Source organism: Prunus persica, chromosome G1 (assembly GCF_000346465.2).
Source record: "Prunus persica cultivar Lovell chromosome G1, Prunus_persica_NCBIv2, whole genome shotgun sequence".
NCBI lineage: Eukaryota > Viridiplantae > Streptophyta > Magnoliopsida > Rosales > Rosaceae > Prunus > Prunus persica.
Genome location: NC_034009.1, coordinates 22673189 through 22689603, shown reverse-complemented (window position 1 = coordinate 22689603; position 16415 = coordinate 22673189). Strand labels below are relative to the sequence as shown.

The window sequence follows — 16415 nt, the reverse complement described above, 5'->3', positions numbered from 1 at the left end:
TGGTCATGATGAGCTATGCATGAGGTATTGCTTCTAGTGGGATTTGTTGGTGAAGTGCAGCAGCTAAGAAACTGATTTTCAATTGTAAGTGCTGTAGGTAGAAGTCATATTGAAATCAGGTGTCCCATTTCCTTCTCCCTATAAATACCACTTCCATTCCAAACACTTTCATCAATCACATCCTGGGATTCACAATCCTTCTTCCAATTCCTACCAGATCACCTATCCCAGCACAATTCTCACTCAAACATTCATCAACCACAACCTCATACACCTCTCCCAGAAACCACTCCGTCCTTCACATTCCCATCATTTCCCAAACACAATCCACACATCCACACCATTCTTCATCTCTGACTGCAAGCATACATGGTGGAAGCTGTGAGGAACTCTTCAACAACATAATTCGTTCTTCACGGGTTTTTTCTTACCTTCTCCATGTTTTTATTATGATTCAAATGTATCACTATAAGAAAAAAAAAAAAAAAAAAAAAAAAAAAAAAAAAAAAAGGGCTACACCCAACAAGACTTAATATTACTTTTGCAGCAAAGCTAGCTCTTGGGACGCAGGGCAATTTGAACCAGTGTATGATGTGAGCATTTTGAAGGTTTTCAACCCCTTTGTCTTTCAACCAAACCAAATCCATAGCATGATCTTGTCATTTTGGATTTTGTAATCCGAAGTTTGTCATCTGCTTCTTGGTAAGCCAATAGTAAAGTTTTAGTTTTGGCTTATGGACTATGTTTCCATGGGTATCTTTGAAGTTTGAGGATCAAAACAAAAAGTTGGCTTATTTGGTGGCAGCGTTTGTTTCTTGGGTGAGTTGGAGTGCAATTGAGACAATGTTGTTGGACCAGCATGGTTGTCGCACATGATGTAAACTTGATATTACCATATCTTATTTTTATTTGGCCAAAAAAGAAAAAATTTCTGGAGTATCATCTCTGATTTTGAGTTAACCTCCTAAACACTTTTTTGGTTTTTAGATTTATGTGGGTTTTAGTTTTGAGGGCATTTGAGTCTATTTAACTGAGTTTTTGGCTATTTTTGATTTTTTTTTATAAAAATTAATATTTATAAAAATAGAGAATAAATTTTGGTTAGTTTTGATAAAAACTTTTTTTTTATTGAGGCGAAAGCAGTATGTAACTTAACGTGACACAAATTATCATATTGGGGACTATCTTACAATGTAAATTCACGATATTAAAAAAATCATCATTAATATGAGAAATCAATCATCTATTTGATTATCATCATAATCTTTTGTAGTATTTTTATCAAATTAATCGTGTGTATCTATTTATTCAATTATAATTAGATGATTTCTTCATTTATGATTTGGCTCATTTTTGTTATAAATGATCTTAGGTAGGGCATTGAAAAATAAATAATTTGAAATATAAATTACATTCTTGAGTCTGTCTGAAAAAGAATTCGAATTGTGTTAAGTCACATTTAAAATGTATTTGAAAATTTCTTACAGGGATGATGATGACTTCTTACCTAAGTATTTATTTAGCGGTAGATAGAAACTCAATTAGATTAGGTCCAATTCCAAACTTTCATAATTTGATCACCCTAGTGGAGAGCTCGATCGATCCCATTTTGAGTGCTCTAGATAGTAGAGAGATTAAAATAAAAGGAATGAGTTATTTGCATTTTTATTTTTTTTTTTGCTTGGAATTTATATTTGATTCATTGTTGATGTCACATCAAACCCTATCCTCAACTTCCATCTTCCTTTACAAAGACTCGGTTGAATTGAGTTGAAACTTGACCCACAACCTGGCCACTCTTAAATCCTGTTTGGTGGACCAGAAAGTGAACTAGGAAAAAGCAGCTTAACAGAGCAGACCATCCGGCATTTAACCATACATCAACACCTTCGAACGATATCGATGGCTACCCATATTTTTCACGTTCAAATGCCAGATAGTACAGCTCAAAGCTATGGGGGTGGTGATCAAATTCAAAACCAAGCTAACTAGGCTAGTTGGGTTTAATTGATATGGAGAAAATGAAGCTGTACGTCCTCTCATTCAGCAGCAATTGCAGTGTGGCTGTTTCACCCACAACCACCAACACAGTTGGCCATTAAATGCATCCTCTAATCTCTCTCTCTCTCTCTCTCTCTCTCTCTCTCTCTCTCTGTAATTTTATTTCAAATCTTTTTAGTACCATTTATTGCCTTTGGATCCATTTCTATAGATCTTCACGTGTTGGTTGGATCTCCTTTATTATTGCCGCTTCCCTTTTTGGTCTAAAATCTCATCACTCGCAAACCCACAAGGTTAATTCTTTCTATCTACACAGTTTCAAGCTTCAATCTTTCAGACAGTTCCTCATGTGCGCATAAGGGTGGGAATTAAAATCAGGGTATGATTCTTATGAGCATGTGTGGGGGGTGTGTTCTTTTCTGTTTTTAAATTGGTTGTTCATGAAATATGTAGGACTTTGCAAGCTCAACAGTTCAGAGATCATGCATAACATGCCCTCTGTATGACAATGAATCAGCCGTATATGATTTTTTTATAGTAGTACTTTGTTTGTTCTTTGTCGTTCCATTTGTTTGTGAGTAGAATTGATGATTAGTTTCAAAGGGTTTGGAGACCATGCGTCACATATTCACATGTTCTGTCCCTTCTCTGTAATCCACTCCCCTAGAAAATGGAAAAGATTTCAGAGTGTTCCCAAAACTCTGTATTTTCAAGTTACCATAGATTGCTTGCTTCTCTAAGTGGAGGATTATAGTATTTTAGGTGTGAAGAAATTGCTCTGTTCTAAGCTCTAGAGTTTCATGATTTCATCTTTGTTGTTCACAAGAAACTCTTCATTTTTTTTTGTTGTGTAAACCTACTTTAGAGTTTTGATACTCATTGTATATAAAGCATATACCATAAAAATATTGTGGTTGTTGGGGATTCCTGCAGGGAGTTATAAAATGGGAACCAGAGAAATTAAGTCACCTGAAGGAGGGCTAGTGACACCAGCTAGTTTAGATGGAAATCCTGACTCAAATCACAGAAAGAAGCTTGGACTTTACTTCATTGAATCCGATGACAGACGGACGGCTTTCGGACGGGGTTATACTGGAGGAACTACACCAGTTAATATCCATGGCAAACCTATTGCTGATCTTTCAAAAACGGGTGGTTGGATTGCTGCCTTCTTCATATTCGGTAAATAAGCATAATTTTCATATTTTGTTTCTGTATAGTTCTTAATTCGGTTGCTTCCAAAGTTGAGGAAAAGAAATCAGTATCCTCTTCCAGCTTAGTCCAATAGATTGCATTGATCACAATCAAAGTACTTTTAATTTGTCCAGGAAATGAAATGGCAGAGAGAATGGCTTATTTCGGTCTCTCAGTTAACATGGTGGCCTTCATGATCTATGTTATGCATAGGCCCTTCAGCAGTTCATCAAATGCGGTTAACAATTTCCTTGGAATATCACAAGCTTCCTCTGTCCTTGGTGGGTTTCTGGCTGATGCATATCTTGGCCGATATCGGACAATAGCAATCTTCACAACCATATACCTTGCGGTAGGTAGCCATATATGAACATATGAAATGTTAACAAGTTAATTACTTTTCCAATCATATGCTGAAGCTACAGAGTTCTATATACTGGTCTTGCTATGTTGTCTTCAATTAAACTCAATAGTGAGCTGATAATTTCCACATTTTTCTTTCTCTATTTGTTTTCATGGAGGGCTTGACAGGAATAACCTTATGTGCTACAATGGACATTTTGGCGCCAAAACAAGACCATTGTGATCAGCTGGCCCTCCTTTTGGGCGAGTGTGAGCCTGCAAAACCATGGCAGATGACGTACCTCTACACTGTTCTCTACATAACTGGATTTGGAGCTGCTGGTATAAGGCCATGCGTTTCTTCTTTTGGGGCAGACCAGTTTGATGAAAGAAGTAAAGATTATAAGTCTCACCTGGATAGGTTTTTCAACTTCTTTTACCTTTCTGTCACCACTGGGGCAATTGTGGCCTTTACTGCGGTAGTCTATATCCAAATCAAACTTGGTTGGGGATTTGCCTTTGGGTCACTGGCATTAGCTATGGGCATATCAAACTTGGTATTCTTTGTTGGTACCCCTCTATACAGGCATAGACTTCCAGGAGGCAGCCCTCTAACGCGCGTTGCTCAAGTTCTGGTGGCTGCATACAGGAAAAGGAACGCGCCTTTTTCTAGCAGTGAGTTGATAGGCTTGTATGAGGTTCCTGGAAAACAATCTGCTATAAAGGGCAGTGGAAAGATAGCTCACACCAACGATTTTAGGTATCTTTTCGTTTACTTTTTACTACTCTTTCTGAGTTAGATATGTGAGATCATTTTAATTCCTTGTTTGTTCCACACTAAATCCTACTTTTGGCTTTTCAAAGCAAAACTTATTATTATGTTCCGTCACCTCTGTTGTATAACATCTGATGTTTTCTGTGTTGCAGATGTTTGGACAAAGCAGCTCTGCAGTTGAAGGAGGATGGTGTAGACCCAAGTCCTTGGAGGCTTTGCACTGTGACTCAAGTAGAGGAAGTCAAGATCCTTTTGAAACTTATTCCAATACCAGCTTGCACAATAATGCTGAGTGCAGTCTTGACAGAGTATCTGACTCTCTCAGTCCAGCAGGCATACACTTTAAACACCCATATGGGTCAACTTAAACTCCCAGTAACATGCATGCCAGTGTTTCCTGGCCTCAGCATATTTCTTATACTGTCCCTCTATTACTCTACATTTGTCCCGCTGTCCCGGCGCATCACCGGTCACCCTCATGGAGCTTCTCAGCTTCAGAGAGTGGGCATAGGCTTGGCAGTCTCAATCCTATCTGTGGCATGGGCTGCAATTTTCGAAAGGTACCGAAGAAATTATGCAATAGAGCATGGATATGAGGGTAGTTTCTTAAGTGCAATGTCAGACTTCAGTGCATTCTGGTTGTTGATCCAATATTGCCTCATTGGCATAGCTGAAGTGTTTTGCGTAGTGGGGCTGCTAGAATTTCTATATGAAGAAGCCCCAGATGCCATGAAAAGTATAGGCTCCGCTTACGCTGCTCTAGCCGGGGGTTTAGGTTGCTTCGCAGCCAGTATATTGAACAGCATCATCAAATCTGTCACAGGAAGCTCAGAGAAGCCATCTTGGCTGTCCCAGAACATTAACACTGGCAGATTTGATTATTTTTACTGGCTGCTCACAGTTTTGAGTGTCATCAATTTCTGCGTTTTTCTATATTGCGCACGTAGGTACAAGTACAGGACAGAGCAGGGGGTTAAGATGGAGAAGCAGATTCTAGCCAACATAAAAGAACAATCCCTCAGTGGATAGATAGCATTAATGGGATGAAATGTCATTTTCCCACTATATTCCTAGCTTTTAATTTTGCTGCTTGTAAGAAAAAAAAACTCAGATTTACATGTAAGCAAGTGTTTAAGCAAGCAGGAATTACAGTTTGTGTTTAGCATCATAGGTTGGTTATTTGGCAACAAGTTGTACTTGCATCTATTTGTCACTATGTCACCAAAAGGTTACTTGGCTTTCACAAAATATTCAATTTGAAGTGCATATAACTATAGGAGTAAGGGTAGGAGGATGAACCAATCCCCCTTAAAGATTGGTTGGTCCAATGGACCAATCACATTCAATTCACTGCTGTCCACCCACCTTTTTAAGTACAGAATTACAGCTAAAATTTGGTGTGCATTACAAAGCAAAAGAAACAAGAAACAAGAAACCTACCATTGTCTACAAGATTTATAGGACAGCTACTTGATTATGGGAAAGTATCATTAAATTGGCAGGGCCACTGGTACCTAAAACTTTGATCAGCTAAACAATCTATTTGTAACCATATGTTATGTTTGTGCTCAAATGCCATACTTGGAGCTTGTGCAGACCAAAAAGATAACTACACCCTAAGGATCACAAACATAGCTTGCAATGTCAATGATACTATCAAAATCAACAAAACAGATCTGAGACAAACAGCTGTGGGAAAGTAAAGGGTGAAATAACTCTTGCACCTTTTTTTTCATGTAAAATCAAGCAGTACAAGCAAGAAAGAAATGGATGGCGTGAGCCCTTCAGATGTTTTCATAACAATTATGTTACAACCACTTAATATGGTTCCACACAGATCTGTGGAGGTTCTATACAACAAGTAAGATAACCAGCCATGAAGCATGGAGAAACACCACAAGTATTACAAACTAGTGACACAAAATGAACAATTGCTTCCCTCTATGCAACCCTTTATAAACATGACAACTTTTATTTACAGAAACTCATAGCCGCTCCATATATATTTGCTCTATTGCTTTGAAATCAGAGAGAAAAGTTAAGGGCTTTCACAGAACTCCATTTCCTGACAATCCAGAAATTAACAGTCAAAATATGAATTACTCAGGAAGTCTACTCTTAATTTAGATAATGTAAGATGCAAAATGCTATGGGCGCACAGTTCATAAGAGATATAATTGATCTATACTACATTTCACAGTCCAGCTTACCTTGCCACAAATTGGACAGCTCTCGCTTCTTTCCAACCATTCATAAATACAGCCAAGGTGAAAATGGTGAGAACATCTTGTTGTGATTTTAGGATTTTCTGTAGTGTATTCTGCAAGGAAATAAATTAACTATTATCAATATAGGAAAGAACCATTCAAGCAAGACGATCTTTATATTTTGCAGCATCAACATATATTATGACTCCACAATGATAACTTAAACCATATACTAGCAATGCCCACTGGTTATTAGCTATCCTATGACATTTGCATATTTAGATTACCATCCAGGCATGTAGGGCAAACATCTTCATCTTCAGATGAGGGTTGCACGAAAGTTAGTCCATATGCCAGTTTTGTTGCCAAAACCTTTTCCGAGGTCTCAGATTGGCCAAACTTACAATCTTCTTCATTATCATCTCCATTCCATTTCTTCCCAAAACCCAGGGACTCTGTGCCAGAACTGCCTCTTCTCAGTTGTTGCGCATCTTCTTGCAAATGAGTCATTGACTTATCGCGCCTAGAGACCAATCCATCACGCTGCAAACGCGAGTATCTTTGATCAGCATCAAAGGGTGATGGCCTGGACACTGAGAGCTGAGTATCGTTCAAGGAATTATTCGGGAGTGTTGTGCCTACTCCGGATGATACCAAAGTAGCTCCTGGGAGAGGTGATGAAGGTGGCCGTCCATCAAGCCTTTGAAACGGTGCACTATACCCACTGAATAACTGATGGAAGAAGTATCTTAGGCATGTGCAATGCCTATATACTGAATTGCTTGGAAGAGCATATTCTTCAAAGTCCTCACTACAAGGACAGCAGCAAAGAGCACCCATCTCTATGCTTTTCCAATAAATACCAAAGGGTCCACGAAACGAATTGCAAAGACAAATACTATACTTTCATCACCAAGGCGTCTCCTCCAATGTATATGAGTTCCTGGAGTTCAATCTCTTCAAATGTCAGCAAAATACTGAGTGATGCCAAAAAATAAGATAAATACAGCACAGGGAAGAAGACAAAATCCTTGCTTTTCTCTTCCCACACCGTCAAATCTGTTGATGGTGTGGGAACAATAATAAATACCCACTTCAGTAGCCTTCAAGCTGAGAAGCCCCCAATTGAGAGACCCCCAAATGCACCCATGCGTATACATTACATAATATAAAAAGAAAAGCATCAATCTTTGACACTTACGATGATCCAGACATAGTTTTAGCTGAAAATTGATTATTCATTTACATTACTGAACCTTGCATACGAAATTTTCAAGAATTGCAGTAGAAACCCAGAAATTTCTAGGGTTTTCAATTGGGAAAGCAAGTAAAGTTAAAAATTCAGAGCGGCAGCGTACCTTGTGTTTTGCTGTGGATAAGCGATTAGATTGCGAGCGATGAAGATCGTCTGATCAGAAGAAAGTAAGGTAGGGCTTAGGGAAGACGGAGACTTGAGAGTCCACGCAAATGGTTTTCTGGTTTTGGGAACATTATAGAGTGGTAGGCTTAAAGCCTCAAACAGCGGAAAAGATTATTTATGATGAAATTGAGAAGCTTCTTTACTCTGCTCTTTAGTATTTCTACCATATACACACAGCGATTCTACGGATTTTCAGTCATCATGACTCATGGGTGAAATGTATAGGGACCAGCCATAATTAGTAAAATACGGATCTAGAATAATACCTCATAAAATACATACATTTGATATTTTTTTATATAAAAATACGATACGCAATTACTTTAATAAATTTTATTTGTAATTTTCAAAAAATAAGCACACACATAATAATTTTTATTTGTAATTTTCAAAAAATACTTTAATAATTAGTTATGTGTATTGTTGAAAAATAAGCACACACAAAATATATATTGCACGTGAAAATACGTATGTAAGTGTGAAATTTGCAGATCTTACATTTGATTTTAAACGCCGCATATTATTAACTCACTAGGGACCAGCCTTGTGATAAAAATTTATTAACACATAACATTTAAGAAAATAAGGCAAAAAAATGTGATCGTGACTCGTAATGCAACAAAAAACTAGGGATTGACACTTGAAAATTGAGAAGAGAAATACTACGAGACCAATAACCAGTTCGTTTCTCAGGTAAGTAAAAAAAGATTGAAAGAAACAAAAATCGTCAATACTATAGAATATAAAACATTGAATAGAAGGATGGATTGGAATGAGTTGTTTTCTTTAGGTAGCTAGATATGATAAACTAACATTCATTGAACGGATTAGGTACAAAACCACGACAATAGAATACTGATTTCATAGGCTTGATGTCCAGATTACACTTGGCCAAATAATAAGATGAGGGTGACTCAATACCCCTTAAAAACTAAAGTCGAAATCGATTCAATGCTGCATAGCTTAATTAACTATAAGATAATTTATTTTTATATATACAGGAAAGGAGTACCATCAGATCACAGGGGAACAAAAGAGAAGGAAATTACAGAACAAACAGCATTACATATTGAATCCCAATTGATTTGAACCTCTGAGAAATCCAACCATTGAAGAAGCACCACCACCAGTGATGGAAAACTCTGCTTCTGGTTCTGGTTGTGGGTGAGTTTCAGTTTTCTTATCAAAGCAGTATACAGGGGCTTGCCATTTGGCATCCTCAAGCACTGCCCCAACCTCAAATGTCATCACATGCGCCTCCCTCCCTGCACAATATTGATTTCACATTATGATAGAGGAACAAGAAAATTTCAATTTGCAAACATGTTCTTATATATAGGGTTTTTGACCGAAAATGTTCCCCATCTATTGCTCGAGTATCATTTTGATTCATGAACTAAATTTTTCATTTCAATAGTCCTCCAACTGTGTCCATTCCTTCACAGCAAAATCGAAGAGAAATCCTGTTTGCAGCTTCCATGAGGTGCTTTTTGATCCAAAATGAAAAGGTTAGTTCATGAAACAAAATGATACTCGAGCAATAGCAATAGTTGAGTTTGGAGGACAACTTCAGTCAAAAGCCCTTATATATAATATAATTGCAGAAGTGGGTTAGGCAGTGAGCCCACCCTTGCATTCAAGTTCGAATTCTCTTCACTTCTCCGTAAATTAGATTAGACTAATAGTGGCATATGAACTAATTAATTATTGAAACAGAATGAAACAAGTTAGAAATTGCAAAGAGAAATTATTAGTTTATTAGTGTGTGTCATCACACCTGTGTAAAAGACCCAATGGACAGGCCTCTTGGTAGCAACATCCTCATAATACGAAATGAAGTCGGCCTTCTCCCAAACATCGCAAAGGAACCCATCCACGTGTCGGCGACCCAGATACTTGGCTCCGTCGAGCCAGTCGGGTCGGAGAATACCCACTTCTATCTGGACGGTTCTGCACTCTCTGGCGGAGTCCAATGTGTAGAAGAAGGAGGTCCCATTGTTCCACTCGAGGTCGTAGAGGACCGAACCCAGCTGGTGCTGGATGATGTTGAAGTTTCGACCGTTGGGCCAGTCGTACCAGAGGTCGATCAGCTGGAGCGTTCCGGTGTAGTTCATCACCAAAATGGAGTGGAATTGGTGGGGCCATGGGGTTGGCGATGGGTCTTCGTCTGAAATCGTTGAGTTGCAAAGAGAGGCAGTGAGGAGGATGAGGAGGAGGATTGCGACGGAGGAGGTGGTGGTGATGGCTTTGGCCACTGAAGAAATCATTGTTGTTTAAAGAAGGGAAGGACGCGTGTGGTAGGTGACGGTTTTCTTCTTGATTTCATTTGTATCATCCAATATCCAAGTGTAAGTAAAATGAGGTGACGTGGCTCTAGTTTGGGTGTGCATAGTAAAGCCCATTGGGCCCGTGTGTGTCCTTTATTTATTTATTTTTTGGGGGTTTGGTTAGTAAAAAAAATTTGACCCAAAACACAGTGAATCTGAGCAATGGAGAGTTTCTGCAAGTTTGACCCAAAAAATTTGCACACTACAAGTTTCTGTAAAACAATCGAAATGTTCCTCTGAGAATCCTTTTTTTCCTGGTTCTTTTCATCACAACCTCGAGTGAATGATTAACCACAGCTGCCACTGGCACCAGGTGTAGCAAATTCTATTAAGCTACTTCAGATTTATATGTTCGAAAAAGGTTGGTGCCTCTGAAAATTATTGTTTTAGCACTTCTCATCAAATTTGGAAAATTCTATTAAGCTACTTCAGATTCATATGGTGAAAGAAACAATTTTTGCAACGAAGTTCATGGGTCATGCAAGGATCTAGAGTCAGGTGATGCTAAGGCAATAAATGAAAGTCGATGCCGTTCCGAAAGAGAGTGTTCATGCTAGACTGGCTACTTTTGGTGGGTAAGTAAAATCATTCAGTCATTTTGGGATTTTATGGGTACTTGCTGTTTTTCTTTACCCCTTCCATGTATTCGCAAAACGCAATATGTATCCCATTATCTCCAACAAGCACATTTCAACTTATGAGAGTTTAGAACTTAACAACAATACTAAGTCTACAACAATGTCAGACTATTTCTGCAGCAGGAATAATAATTTCCCTGGTAAGGGCTCAACAATTCATACCTGCACTACTCAAAGGCAAATATCATAACAAGTTTCTACACATTGGGTCGGCAGTGCACAGCATCAGACTTTGCTGAAGCTGGTAATTCGGAGCAAATATCCCATGTCATTTTATATGTCTAAATGCATGTTACAGTCTGGCCAGATGCAAGGGCATTCAATGTGGGTCATATGAGGTGATCAAATAATTAGCACCTTCTTGCTGCATGGCCAAATTGGGAATTTACTGGTTGTGATGACTCAAGAGGCAGATGACAGTTCAGGCAAATCAGCGCACGCAAAATCCCAAACAAAGGTAAGAACAGGTGAAAAGAAGTGAGAAACAAACCTGAACTTTCACTCCTGATCTGAAAATTGCTAAAACATATTGTACAGAGTGTGTGTTTGTCTAAATATACTTTAATCCTGAGATGTACTGCTGTCTAGATATTAGATACTGGGCCAGGGAATAAATAATTCCTAAGAGCCCTAATATCCTAATCTTCAGCACGTCTGTTATTATGATAGATGGCAGATTAAGGGGCATGGTTATCAAGGGCATTGAGTCCGTCTGCTTTGTGCAAGTCCACACAAACTTGTTGAAAAGGATATGGCTGGGGAATGTAAGAACGAGGAGAGCCAAATTCTTGACAGCAAAGAACCAATCCGGACCACCAATTTCCAAGCCCCAACCCGCGTTGCCATGCCAGATGTCTTCCCATATGCCATAGAGGGCAGTCAGGACTAGGTAGCCCGTTATCACTATTGCAACAGGGAAATACCTTTGCTTGTCCCCAAATCCAGCAACAAAATCAGCGTCCTGGTTGAGAAGCAGCAAAATTGGTGCCAGGAAGAATATTGCACGATTTGAGCCACCTGTGAGATTGACATTCAAGATGAGGCATATTGCAAAGCACATCACAGTAGCAACATTACCAACTGCTGGCATCCAGGCTCCCTCAGCAGACATTCTCTTGATTGTGAAGGATGCGACAGTAGAAGCCCTACGCTGTTGCATAAATCTCATTCTTGAAGCAAAGCTAGTCGAGGTGCTTTGACCTGATTGACTATGCCTGATTCCAGTCCTTTCAGTAGCCTTTTCCCTCATTAATGAGGCAAGTTCAAACTTTATCTCCAGAGCTATCAGCATAAAAATTGCAGCATAAAGACCGAGAAGAGATGTCCTTGCCCCCTCAACAGCAAATAGAGTTGTGAGCTTCTTCTCTTCTTCTCCCATATCTCCAAATCCATTATCTCCGAGGATCATTTTAATTCTCACTTGGCCCTCCAAAAGATATGTCACAGGGAAGAGAGCTACCAGTAAAGCAAACACCCAAGGAAGCAGCTTTGTACTTGAGGCAGATGGAAAATGGGTGAAAACCACAAACACAGAAGCACAGATCATGGTGACAACAATGAGAACATGTAGGAAAGCTGTCTGAAGGAAGTACTCAGAAGATATGTAGATACCTAGAGCAATACCCATAGCTATGGAATAAAACACTCTCAACTCAACCATGTATTTAATGGGTATGACAGATGTAACAGCTGCTAGAGTAAGCAGGATTGCCACAATAAGAAGCCATGATGGCCACATAGGCTTTTGTGCCACAAAGCCATATATGGAGATGTCATCAGCAGTCTGCCGAGCAGCTTTAATTAGGTCAGACCGGTATGTCCATGATACTGGGATCGGTGGTTGCAGAAGGATAAACAGCAACCCAGTTGCCACCACCAGCACTAGGCATCTCTTGGCAGACTGCACAGAAAAAGTAGAAAATGATCAGTTTACGCGGATAGAACTTCATTGATTATTTAGACCCAAAAAAAACTTCACAGATCAAGAAAGAATCTGACCACGCATTATAGAAATCTGAAGATACGCACTATCAATAACTAATTTGATACAACAGCAGTACTATAAGAAGATATGCACACTATCAATGTGAATAAAAAATGTAACGAATCACACATTTATGGCCGTATATAAACTCTGAATGGGGAGAGAAAATACATAGCTGCCCAAAACTTTAGGTGGGATATCAGATGTAAATACTTTTATTTTCTTTCCATGCCTATGCAGTAGATTATATTTAAAGACAATGAAAGAAAAGTAAAGAAATAAAACATGTTACCAAGACATGAGAGAAGTGGAGAGCCACAATGGGTACACAAGCCAAGCCCGTCAAAACAATACAGAAACCCAGGAGTAAGCCATCAGATGGGGGTCTTCCATTCCACCACTGGAGGGCTTCAAAGATTGTTTCACGGCAAAACCAGACTGATAAGGTAACCACACCTGCATGTGCATAACCTTGCCAAGGTTTCATCTTTGAGCCAGTTCTTGACTTATCCCTGAAAACCACAACAACCAAAGAATTAATAACGTAGATGCTTTTCAGATTAAGGACCTAAGAAACATCAAGTGAAAACAGAATAAGTACTTGTAAAGAAGCAACGGTGGCGTTACAGCCAATAATAGAATAGCTGACACCCAAACGACAGACTTTGATGAAATAAGAAGCATAGCCAGCTTAGCTGAATACAAACACGTCAGAATCCATACTGCCTTTGCACCAATTCGACGATCCACAGATAGTCTTTTCACCAAAGCTAAACCCACAAATGTTGTCACTATAACCATGTAGCTTGGGTACATTACATCATCCTCAAACCCATAATAGTATATGCCAGAGTAATTGAAAAACCGATTCTCAATGTGCATAACAAGCAATGCATGGCCGATCAACCCAATCTCTATCAAAAAGTGAAGTTTTGAAGGAAGTAGGGCTAGACCAGGAATAGACATGCCCAAGACAACATTCACAATTACGAGTTTGCAGAAGGATTTCAGGGACATGCCTGCCATCCAAATATTTAGATCCCAGAAATTATGAACTACAAACCATGTCACCACCAAGCTCCCAAGCACAACAAATGCAAAATATGATGAAACACTCTTCTTTGTGAAAAACCGAGCCAAATAGAAGCCGGCAATCGAAGGCAGCGGAAGGAACTGCAAGACAATGGATGACCAAGAATTATTACTTGTTCAACGTTTAAATTAGAGTTTGGAGGCACATATTAATGCATTAAACTCATATAGTCCCCTTTCCAATAACAAGCATATTACACACAACAATACAACATTCCCGGTTTGGTGAATTTTGCCTAAATACATTACTATCATCAAGTTTGTAAGACTGCACCACCACATAGGTAACTGGAGTTTTCACATACTAATGAAACACAGTATCACTCATGCCAACACTTCATTTAGAGTGATGTTCAAAGATTAAATATTGATACACCAATTGTGATTCTTTCTAACCAAGTACAAACAGAACGCAAGCCCATACATTACAATTGCACAAAGAAACATCAAAATGGCGTTTTGCTTGTTCTGAACTATGCTGACAAATTTAACAGCACAGTGAAAGTCCCAATGACAGACTTAGTCGCTTGCAATGTTTTATTGTCTAGTCTAACCATGTATTCTGCAAACCCTTTCTCACAACGGTAGCTATCATTTTAGGCTATATAGCTAAAAATGCATGTATGTTTATAGACATGTAAAATATAGAAGCTAAGGAGTGGAAATGCATACCAAAACAGGAAACCCAACAACGATAGCTCCAGCAACACTAACTACAACAGCCAAAGCAGTGAAAGCCATGGAGCTGAAAGCATCAGATATCATACCCAACGCATAAGCACCAGCTCCAGCTGCACCTCCGAGCATCGTAGTTGTCACCAAAAGGTAACTCAATGGCGGAGGCACCTGAATGTACCGCCCAAACGAATGGAAAACAACTCTAATCTCCAAACATATCACCACAACAACCAAAGCAACGGCACCGTTCATCACCTGAATGCCGCGCAGCTGGTTCGGATTCTTAGTGACCCACCAGAGCGCGCCCCGGGTCGAGGCGTAGAGCTGGAAAAGGAAAGGAATGAAGAAAAGGAGAAATAGATCAGAGACTGCTGCCGCGGATGAGAATACAATGGAGTAGTGAGAGGCGATGTGGAAGAGGAGAGGGAAGAAGAGGACATAAAGAGTGTGGATGCAGCTCTCCAGTGGGGTGAGGATGAGGTTTTCATCAGGGACCTCACCGCCGTGGTACTTGAGGTCTTGCTTGGTTTTGAAAGAAGAGATGCGAGGAATTGAGTAGAGGTAATAGAAGAGGCAAGAGAAGGACATGAGGTAGTACGAAGCGTTGGCCATACCGACGGCGGAGATGGTGGCCCAGGTGAACAGGGAGGAGGCGGCGAATGGGAGGCAGGCGAAGAGGAGGCGTTCGAGCGCGAGAACGATCGAAGGGTTCTCGATTTGAATCCACTTGAACTGGAGCGAGACCCAGACGCCGATGAGGAAATTGGTCTCGGCGCAGAGGAAGGCGGCGAGGGCGGCGAGGGGAAAAGAGGAGAAGGTGGCGCGGAGGGAGGAGCTGAAGAAGAAGGCGATCTGGGAGAATACGAGGGAGAGCCAGACGCCGAAGAAGGCACCGGACTTGAAGTTGAGGGCGTCGACGATGTAGGAGACCATGAGGCCTAGGGTTAGGGTTGCGATCACCGGCGTGCCGCCGAGGTCGATGAGGAAGGCGGCGCAGGGGACGAGGGCGACGGCGATTCGGGCGTTATGGGCGAATGTGGAGGGCGAGAACCGAGAGTTCTTGAGAGATCTAGAAGGACCGCCTCCGCCATTGTTGAAGACTGAGTCGCTGGGGCTGTGGCTAAGGCTAGGGTTTGGGGAGCCATTGCTCAAGGAGGAAGTGCTCGCCGAAGTGGTGATGTACGGACGGAAGAACCGCGGTTGCAGCTCCGGCGGCATCATTTTCGCTCGCCCGTGGCTTGCTTCAGCTTCAGCCTCTCTCTCTCTCTCTCTCTCTCTCTCTCTAAATTTATTTATCTATTGTTTGTCCCTCTGAAGACTGTTGTTGTCTGATCTTCCTCTGAGAGAGTGTGCGTTTTTGTGTGAGAGACAATTCCGGCTTCCGAGTCACTGATCTTCACTTCATTTCTTGTGTTAGGTTTGGGGAGGTTTTGGAAATGGAGGTCGTGACGTGTATTGGGCGATTTCTGACCGTTGGATCAGATCAACCGGAGGCTGTGGCTGCGAGTGCAGGCTACAAATGGTGAGGGTGAGTCTCCGTGAATGTGCGGCGTGCGCCAGCTGCTCTAGTGCCAGTGGGTGTTAAATGGGCTTTTGGAGTGTGCCAATACGTGCGCTGGTTAGGTAGGACTTTTCTCCAAGGGTTTGACTTTATTGTTTTGGGCCAATCATACTTTGGACCCAATAACCCGCCATTTTGTTTGACTAGAATAACCCGCCAAATTGTAGTCCACCGTACAAAATGATATTTCTACTCT

The 16415-nt window shown here is 40.4% G+C and overlaps 4 protein-coding genes across 6 annotated transcripts; 1 reads left to right on the top strand and 3 right to left on the bottom strand.

Moving 5' to 3' along the window:
• LOC18790319 (protein NRT1/ PTR FAMILY 6.1) lies at nt 157-5560 on the top strand. Of its 3 annotated transcripts, XM_020565564.1 has the most exons (6): nt 158-702; nt 2318-2380; nt 2935-3183; nt 3330-3547; nt 3717-4297; nt 4465-5560. In XM_020565564.1, the coding sequence occupies exons 3-6, from the start codon at nt 2946-2948 to the stop codon at nt 5339-5341; spliced, it is 1914 nt and encodes a 637-aa protein (XP_020421153.1). In that variant the 5' UTR covers nt 158-702; nt 2318-2380; nt 2935-2945; the 3' UTR covers nt 5342-5560. The 3 variants fall into 3 exon arrangements, with proteins under 3 accessions (XP_020421160.1, XP_020421153.1, XP_007227293.1); XM_020565571.1 differs by lacking the exon at nt 2318-2380 and having other exon boundaries at nt 157-702; XM_007227231.2 differs by having other exon boundaries at nt 158-2380.
• Nucleotides 6005-8161, bottom strand: LOC18792454 (E3 ubiquitin-protein ligase At3g02290). The gene is made up of 4 exons (XM_007223846.2): nt 7878-8161; nt 6807-7462; nt 6523-6632; nt 6005-6377 (listed from the first exon to the last, which is right to left on the bottom strand). Exons 2-4 carry the CDS (start codon nt 7357-7359, stop codon nt 6351-6353), a joined length of 690 nt encoding a protein of 229 aa, XP_007223908.1. The 5' UTR covers nt 7360-7462; nt 7878-8161; the 3' UTR covers nt 6005-6350.
• On the bottom strand, nt 8767-10392 carry LOC18788402 (uncharacterized protein At4g14100). Its single transcript, XM_007226043.2, has 2 exons — nt 9717-10392; nt 8767-9204 (listed from the first exon to the last, which is right to left on the bottom strand). Exons 1-2 carry the CDS (start codon nt 10204-10206, stop codon nt 9002-9004), a joined length of 693 nt encoding a protein of 230 aa, XP_007226105.1. The 5' UTR covers nt 10207-10392; the 3' UTR covers nt 8767-9001.
• Nucleotides 10915-16207, bottom strand: LOC18788560. The gene is made up of 4 exons (XM_007221814.2): nt 14653-16207; nt 13490-14061; nt 13181-13400; nt 10915-12804 (listed from the first exon to the last, which is right to left on the bottom strand). The coding sequence occupies exons 1-4, from the start codon at nt 15877-15879 to the stop codon at nt 11455-11457; spliced, it is 3369 nt and encodes a 1122-aa protein (XP_007221876.1). The 5' UTR covers nt 15880-16207; the 3' UTR covers nt 10915-11454.